This window comes from Solanum tuberosum, unplaced genomic scaffold (assembly GCF_000226075.1).
Source record: "Solanum tuberosum cultivar DM 1-3 516 R44 unplaced genomic scaffold, SolTub_3.0 scf00202, whole genome shotgun sequence".
Classification (NCBI taxonomy): Eukaryota; Viridiplantae; Streptophyta; class Magnoliopsida; order Solanales; family Solanaceae; genus Solanum; species Solanum tuberosum.
In genome coordinates this window covers 809,604-817,721 of record NW_006239128.1, presented here as the reverse complement: position 1 = coordinate 817,721, position 8,118 = coordinate 809,604, and the positions used below count along the sequence as shown (strand labels likewise).

Below are 8,118 nucleotides of genomic sequence, written 5' to 3'. Positions count from 1 at the left end.
CCTTTAACTTAGCCTCAATTGACATATATGCCTTTCAACTTTTGGTTTGCACAAGTAGACATATGAACTTGTATAAAGTTGAATAACTAGATACACATATCCTATGTGGCAATTCACGTGAAATACAATCAAACCGATTTATATTTTGCACATAAGACACATGTGTTTACTTATTCAACTATATAGTGTCTACTTGTGCACACCCAAAGTTGGAGAGCATAAATACCAGTTGAGACAGATTAAAGGGTACGCTTATGTATTATGCATATACTTTATACTAAATATATACTACTATATGATATACACACACTATTCTTATACATAACATATACAACCGAAATGTATACTTCGGCCATATTGATAAACTAGTTACCCAAGACCAAAAGCACAAAATTAGAAGGTACAATTCCATTAATTTTTGAAGCAAATAGGCTTAGCCAGAAATACATTATCCCTGTTTCTATTCTACCTATCATATTATAATAATCTCACAATAATAACATTGACAACATTCAAAGCAAGGTACTAACACATGAAAATATGCAGACATACTTGAATCCCTATACATTCTTGAAGTATATTTCTACTGCTGATAGAATGGGAGCAAACTCTTTGAATCATTCAATCACTTTTCAATATCACAATGCCCTTAGAGAATCATATTATGCCCATCCAAACAAACACTTTCGATTTGTTTATGGCAATCTGTTGTCTATCCTGCAAGACAGATACTCAAGAAAGCTATGGTCGGACACTTGAAAATATCCTTTGATCTTGCTCTTATAACTACCACCATCATTCTAGTTGCATATTCTGAATTACAAACTGCACATTTCACTCTATTCCATTTAGTATATAAAAGTCTACCTAAAAGATATACCCCCATCCACTTCTGTCCCAAAAGGCATCTAAGATTAGTATCTAGACTTGACGAAAGACTTTCTTATATACATAGGAGGAGAAGATACCAAATATCATGCAGTGACTTCAGGTTCTTCAGCTACCACCGCGCCAGTAAGAAGTAGTGGATCAGATCCATCAATTTTATTTACCTTCCTGCTTCCAAAAGAAACAGCGACATTGGGTCACAGACCGCCATATGCATAAACGATAAAAGATATTTATCATGGTACCAGGTTAATATACAATCAAAGCTAAGCAAATATATATTAGCATATACTTTCAAACGACGTTGAAATCATCTCACTAGAAAACTTATAAACCAAGGCTAACTATTGTTTGTCCAAACATAACAAGTAGAGCCAACCAATCAGAAAAGGGAAGGTAAGATTACAACACGGAGATATGATCTAACACTATAGTATTCCTAGGACAAAAACACCATAATCACTTCAACATGGAGATAGTTTATAACTTGATTTAATCTAAAGGACTGTAAAATCATATCAAACAAGTTACATCCAAAACAAATAGGCGGTAAGTGCAGTAGTAAATGACATATGCATGATTTTACCTTTTCTAATATAGAAAACAATTTGAATGCCATGAACTTATGGGAAGAATTGGAAGGTGAAACAGAAGAAATATAACTACGCTAGTCTAGAGGAAACATAGATAAAAAATTTACAAGCTAGAGTGTCAGAAGCACCTACTCGCATGTCTTCTTATTGTGGCCCAGGCCCTTGCACTTGCTACACTGAAGTTGACGTTTAAGTATATCAACTGTATCCGGTTGTTTCATCTTTGGTCGGCCAGGTGGACGTTTGGTTGGAGGAGGGCTGACCATGATTTCCATGTCTACTTCAGCTATCACGGGTTTTTCCAGAAGGGGTATTGGGTTGATTGATTCTGAGTATGTCAAATGATAGCTCTCAGTTGTGAAGTATCTGGAGCAATAATCATATGGGCTCCTTCCCAGACGTTCGAGAACAGCAATAGCATGGCAGCAAGGCAACCCATTAAGCTGCCATGCTTTGCAGGTGCAGTCCCAATTATCAATATCAACTATATCAACAGCTTCACCACGGACCTCAAATGTGATCCCATGTGAGTGTAATACCTGAAGTGATATTGCCTTTGACGTCTCATCTTGAAGCTTTTCTTCCATAGAAGGTGTCAATCTTGTAAGCCACTGACTAGAATCAACACGCCTTGTATAATTCAGTTCCATCATCCTCCCTCGCAAGGCATCAACCATCTGAGTAATTGGAAACTCACTCACATCGGATACCCAATCACGAAAAAGTTGTCCAAAGTTAGTAGTCATGTGGTCATACCTTGCCCCACCAAAAAGGGCATTTGCCCAATGATCAGGATCACTTCGTATGACCCAACTGTAAGCATCAGGTGAGATGGCCTTTATGTTCTCAACACAGCGCTCAAAATCCTCCACTTTTGGAGCATAAGCAGCAGCATATAAATCTTGGATCAAAAGACGCCTTGCTTCATGTGAAAACCTCCCATGCAGATCCTTATATAATTTCTCACCAAGGTACCGAAGACAATAACCATGATAGCAATCTTTGCTGAATATATCAGACAATGACTCATTTATACCATTCTGGAAAGCAGAAACAAATGTTATTGGTCGAGAGGTTGAGACAGCAGATTTAAGTTCAGAAAGAAACCAATGCCAGTTGTCATCTGTCTCCTCATCTACAACTGCAAAAGCTACTGGAAAGACACCATCATTCCCATCAACACCCACGGCAGCCAACAGGGTTCCTTGATATTTTGCATAGAGAACAGTGCTATCAAGGAAAAGAAGAGGGCGGCAGCCCTGTTGAAAGCCATATATTGAAGCATGAAAGGAGACAAATAGCCGGTGAAAACTCGAGTCCTCCTTTGTGGCAAATGTAGCAAGACTACCAGGATTAGTTTCCATGATTTTCTCACAGAATGACGGTAACTGACTGTATGCTTCTTTATAAGAACCCTGAAGTTGCTCTCTTGCAATCTCTTTTGCACGCCATGCCTGAGAATAGTTCAAATGAATGCCATATTCACGTTTAATGTCAGTGGCGATATCCTTTGGCTTGTAATTGGGAGAAAATTTCAACTTCTCCTTAATTATATTTCCCACCCATCCCCTTGTTGCTCGATATCCGGCTTTCACAGCAGCTCCTTCACATGTATGGTTTTTATTCATTTTCTTAATACATATCAGCTGGGTGGTAACCAACCTTGATGCATATATACGCCAAGGACAACCCTCAGACTTGCATTTAACCGTTACTCTGTGACTATCATTCTTCTTATATTTATATGTAAATCCATGGGCAATTGAGTACTTATGTAAGGCTTCACGAAGTTCAGTAAAACTACTGAATCTTTGGTCCACACCAGTAATAGTGTTTTCCCACTGTGTAGCTGCCCTACGGTGCTTGTCGTCATTGCTACTCGGAAGAATATCTAATGGTATTGTATCCACTGGTGCATCAACCACAAGCTGACTGTGAGGGTTTGTCAAATCCACAGGGGTAGAAGGAGAAAGTGCTGCCTCTGACATAGTTGTCCTGCTGGACGTGAATAATTCAACCGGCCACAGATGCATTAGAAATCACATTGCAGTAAAGGAAAGTCCTGATTCTCACATATTGGGGTCGTTTGATAGGGTGTATTAGTAATGCAAACATTAGTAATGCACAAAGCTAATCCATGCATTATTTTTTCTAATATATCCTATCATACACCCTCATTAAGTTCAAGAAACCACTAACACCAACATTGAACTGAAAATTTTGGAATTCAAGGTTAACTATTTGTAGAAAAAAGGAAAAGGAAAAAATCATATTCAAGATATGTGTGTTGAAAATATGTTAGGCATATTATCTCATCTAAAACCTTAAGTTGTTAGATAGGGAACAATTCTATTAATTTATGTCTGCAACATGCCTCTTCACGTGCATGTTTGATTCTTTTTCTTGGTCCAAGCATGTGGAAAGTATTCTTTCCTTTTAATTAACCATGGTGTTCGAGCTAGCTTACACACATCGACTAACTCCACGTGGAAGTATTCTTGCTAATGGTAAGAGTGATAATTGAGCTCAAAATCTCTATCTGCTCTAATACCATTAACCCCTTTATGTTTCCTTATAATTCAAAGCTTATGCTTTGGTTTAGCACCCTTCTAAGCTTGAGAAACCTCATCCACTAACTTTAAAATCTTAACAGTTAGAGAGAGAACACTTCTATTTATTTATAACTGCAGCAATACAAGTAAGAAAACGAAAGAAAAAAAAATGAACTCGACCATAAGAAGAAGAAAAAATACCTGCTAGCAGGCATATTGGAAACATTGGGTGCACCAACTCCTTCTGCAACTACAAAGACTTCTACTTGCTCGGAATCCTTGAAGAAGTTAACCATGCGTTGTAGGTCCTTATCTTTGGATACTGTGATGAGTGTCTTTTTATTCCCCGGAAGAAAATACTTGATAGTCATTCCATCAACGTTAAACTTAAATGTGTCTGTTAGTTCTTGCTTAAAGGCATGCACATTCGTATTCTCATCGATGTCTACAGCATGTGCATTCCCTCCCGTGTAGCTCAAAGAACCGTCTTCATTATTGGTCACAAATTCTCCACCAGATTGACATATTGCAATGATTTTTTTTGCAGCCATCGCGACGAAGGCAACATAAAATGTCTAACAAATATTGCTAAACCAACGTTGGACGAACAATTTGACACCGGCTCCTGATGTTGCAGCAATACTATAGCTAAGAACTATTTGCATAACAAAAATAGCAACCTATGCAAAAGATAAATAGTTGAAAGTTGAAACCTTTTAGCATATTAAGTACTAACAAGTTATACCCAAGGGGAACAACATAACAGTTGGAGTAACAACTTTGAAACTAAGCTTCAATCCCAGGCCACATTGCACCTCGACTAATTCTACAGATACTTTGTTACCTTCCACCAGCACATGTATCGAGTAACTCAATCACTAAAGCTTGAATGATAAGGTCTCATGGGGAAAAGGAATTATAATGCTAGGCTATGTTGCTCGGATTTTCTGAAAATGTTACATGTGTCGGATCCTCCAAAGAAATACATTTTTGGCGTACTCGGTATGTGTGCAACAACTTTAAAACTAATCAATTCACTTGTAGTTTGGTGTGAGGCATAAAGTATAATAATCTCAGCATAAAATGTGGGGCTATTTTATCATGCGTTTGGTAGGTAGATTATTTATTCCATCATTTATATCTCGGTGATGAATAAGTTATTTCATCTACATGGTGAAATAATTTATCGCTGAATAATTTATTCCTGATAACTTATTCCGAACTAAACCAAAAAAAGATTTTTTTTTTATAACCATGGTGTCTGGGGAGACTAAGCCTCTACTGATTGTATAGATACTTGCTACTTTTCAGCGGGTACAAGTATAGAGTAACTATGTTCATTAAAGTAAGTGCTTTTTTTTGGAGTATCCGATACAAGAGCAATAACATTTTCGAAGAGTACGAGCAAAATTTGGGTACAATTAAAGAAAAACAGGCAATGCAAAAGCTAGTAAGAAGGGGGATAAAACACCTAATCAAGCACATAGAATTGAAATTAATATGAAGAAAAACTTACAATTTTGGAAGGAATTTATCATTTCAGTTTAGACAAGAAATAGAATTAGGGAAAATTTATGGGAACAAATGCAAAATTGGGTTTCTAGATTTCCTTAAAATTGGGGGGAAAATGAAATTACCTGTTAAAGATGGGGTATTCTCATAATTTCTGCTTTGTTGATTTATCTTTTCAATTTTCATGGCAATAGAGAGAAATATAGAGAAGAATAGTTTACAATTTAAGCTATTTCATTTTATGACCTAAAACTTTGCAAAAATGCCAATTTACCTTTGAATAAATATCATTCTTCTCTCAATATTTCGAGATATACAACTTTCATCCCTTTATTCTTTAGAGTTGACCGTCTTTGTGTCGTTTCAATTTTATTATATGTGTATAGAGAGAAATTATTTTCTATAGATTGGTAACACCAAGGCAATTTACAACATAACTCTAGAGTTTATTGTTTTCGTGTTGTTTCAATTTTATCAGATATGTGTAGACTGTAGAGCAACCATATTCTATAGATTGATAACACCAAGGTAATTTACAATATAGCTCCTAAGTTGTGTGGAGAACAAAAACACTTCATTAGTGTGACAGAACTTATCATTATGGTTAATATAAAGATGAATCTAGAATTTAAAATTTCTGATTTTTTTTAATTAATTTGAAGTCACATAAAATAAAACGGAAAAAAATATTGATTTCTTAATGTATTGCAAAAGTAACTGAACTTCGGTTGAGTTTGCTCTAAATTTGTCACTAGTTGAATACGTCATAAATCAATTCAAATCTCATGTACTTTAATATGTTACGTTACGTCACGTCAAGTCAAATTTCATTTATTTTGATACTCTACATTTTTAACTTACTCTTAAAATTAACGTCATCCTTTAAAGATGAGGGGAAAATTGAATTATCTCGGACTTTATAATCTTTCTTATACAAAGCTATCTATTAGTTAAAATTTGCAATCATGGTGATTTAAATATTGAAACTTCTTAACTAGTTATGTATGAAAACAATTAAAAGATGATTGTCTTTTAATTACTATGTGAATATAAAAAGTTTGTACTTGATAATCTTTAAAAATGAATAACATTAAAACTTTTAACGCCTTTAAAAGAAAAAAGGCATTTGTTAAACTTAAATTATTCTCCGTGAAGTTTAAAATCATCCATCTCAATGTTATTATGTGCAAATAAGTAATCAAAATTTTATACTCCAGACACTAAATTAACTTCTAATCTTATGTTCACGAAGTTCAAAATTGTCTTTCTCTATATAAATTATCTATACCTAATGTATCTATCGGGTCCTTCAAAGTAATACATATTTGGATTATTCAATACATTAATTAGGTAAAAAGAAAAAAAATCATAAATAACTGTGGTGTTCAGGTAGACTATGCTCGACTAATTCTATGTATATCTGCTACTTCCTATAGACACAAATATCGAATAACTTTGTCCATCAAAGCTTGAAGAAATGATTCTCAACTCACTCGTTGATTACCACGCCACAAACTTATAAGGGAGGTTATCCGACTCAAACACAACAACACTTTCAGAGAATTCAAGAAAAAATTGGGTACAATAAAAAAAAAGAGGCAATCGCAGAGCTATCAAGAAGGGGAAAAACATCTAATCAAGCACATAACATTGAAACTAATATGAAGAAAACTTACAATTATGGAAGAAATTTATTATTTCTCTTTAGACAATAATCGATTTTTCGGTCCCTATATTGTTCCACTTTTATCAGATGTGCGTAGAGTAACCATTTTCAATTCAGTTGGTAACACCAAGGCAATTTACAACATAGCTCTTAAGTTGTGTGGAGAATAAAATTACTTCACTAATGTGATACTATATACCATCACAGTCAATACAAAGATCAATCTAGAATTTAAAATTGATGAGTTTCTTTATCAATTTGATGCCACATAAAATAAAACGGAAAAAATAATTGATTTCTTAGTTCATTGCAAAAGTTAATGAACTTTCATTTGATGTGCTGTAAATTCGTCGCTAACTGAACACGTCATAGATGAAGGCAAATTTCATTTAATTTGACGCGCTAGCTACTTCAAGTCAAATCTCATTTACTTCGACAAACTATGTCATCATCATATTCATTTTTATTTCTTTTTTTTAATCTGTCACTCGATATCCGATCTCCACATTACAGTCCGATTAAATTCGAATTCGCATTAAAATCAACTTACTCTTAAGATCAAATAAACACTTTATAGTCATCTTATAAAAAAAAACTATCTATTTGTTAAATTCAAGTAAAAACTACATAAATGGGCCATAAACTCAAAATAATTACATGTTCATACCCTAATGCAAAATAATTCAAGAAATACTCATTCTCTAAAAAAAATTACAGCGCATACTCTCATTCATTAAGGCTATTAATTTTCTCTTAACTGGTAGTAAATCAGTATTAGATACTGTATTGGTATCATTAAGGCTGATAATTTCGCTTAACTAATCCTAACTCAGTATATATATATTGTATTGGTATCATTAATGTTTCTTGTTTAGAAATTACTCATTAGTCAATGATACTATAAGAG

The 8,118-nt window shown here is 34.4% G+C and overlaps 1 protein-coding gene across 5 annotated transcripts; it reads right to left on the bottom strand.

Moving 5' to 3' along the window:
- Window positions 1-390: 390 nt before the first annotated feature.
- LOC102601290 (uncharacterized) lies at window positions 391-5,734 on the bottom strand. 5 transcript variants are annotated; one of them, XM_006355649.2, is made up of 4 exons: window positions 5,671-5,734; window positions 4,235-4,658; window positions 1,614-3,479; window positions 391-1,056 (listed from the first exon to the last, which is right to left on the bottom strand). In XM_006355649.2, exons 2-4 carry the CDS (start codon window positions 4,582-4,584, stop codon window positions 975-977), a joined length of 2,298 nt encoding a protein of 765 aa, XP_006355711.1. In that variant the 5' UTR covers window positions 4,585-4,658; window positions 5,671-5,734; the 3' UTR covers window positions 391-974. The 5 variants fall into 5 exon arrangements, with proteins under 5 accessions (XP_006355711.1, XP_006355709.1, XP_006355712.1 ...); XM_006355647.2 differs by having other exon boundaries at window positions 4,235-4,713; window positions 5,671-5,730; XM_006355650.2 differs by having other exon boundaries at window positions 1,614-3,476; window positions 4,235-4,713; window positions 5,671-5,730.
- Window positions 5,735-8,118: the final 2,384 nt, after the last annotated feature.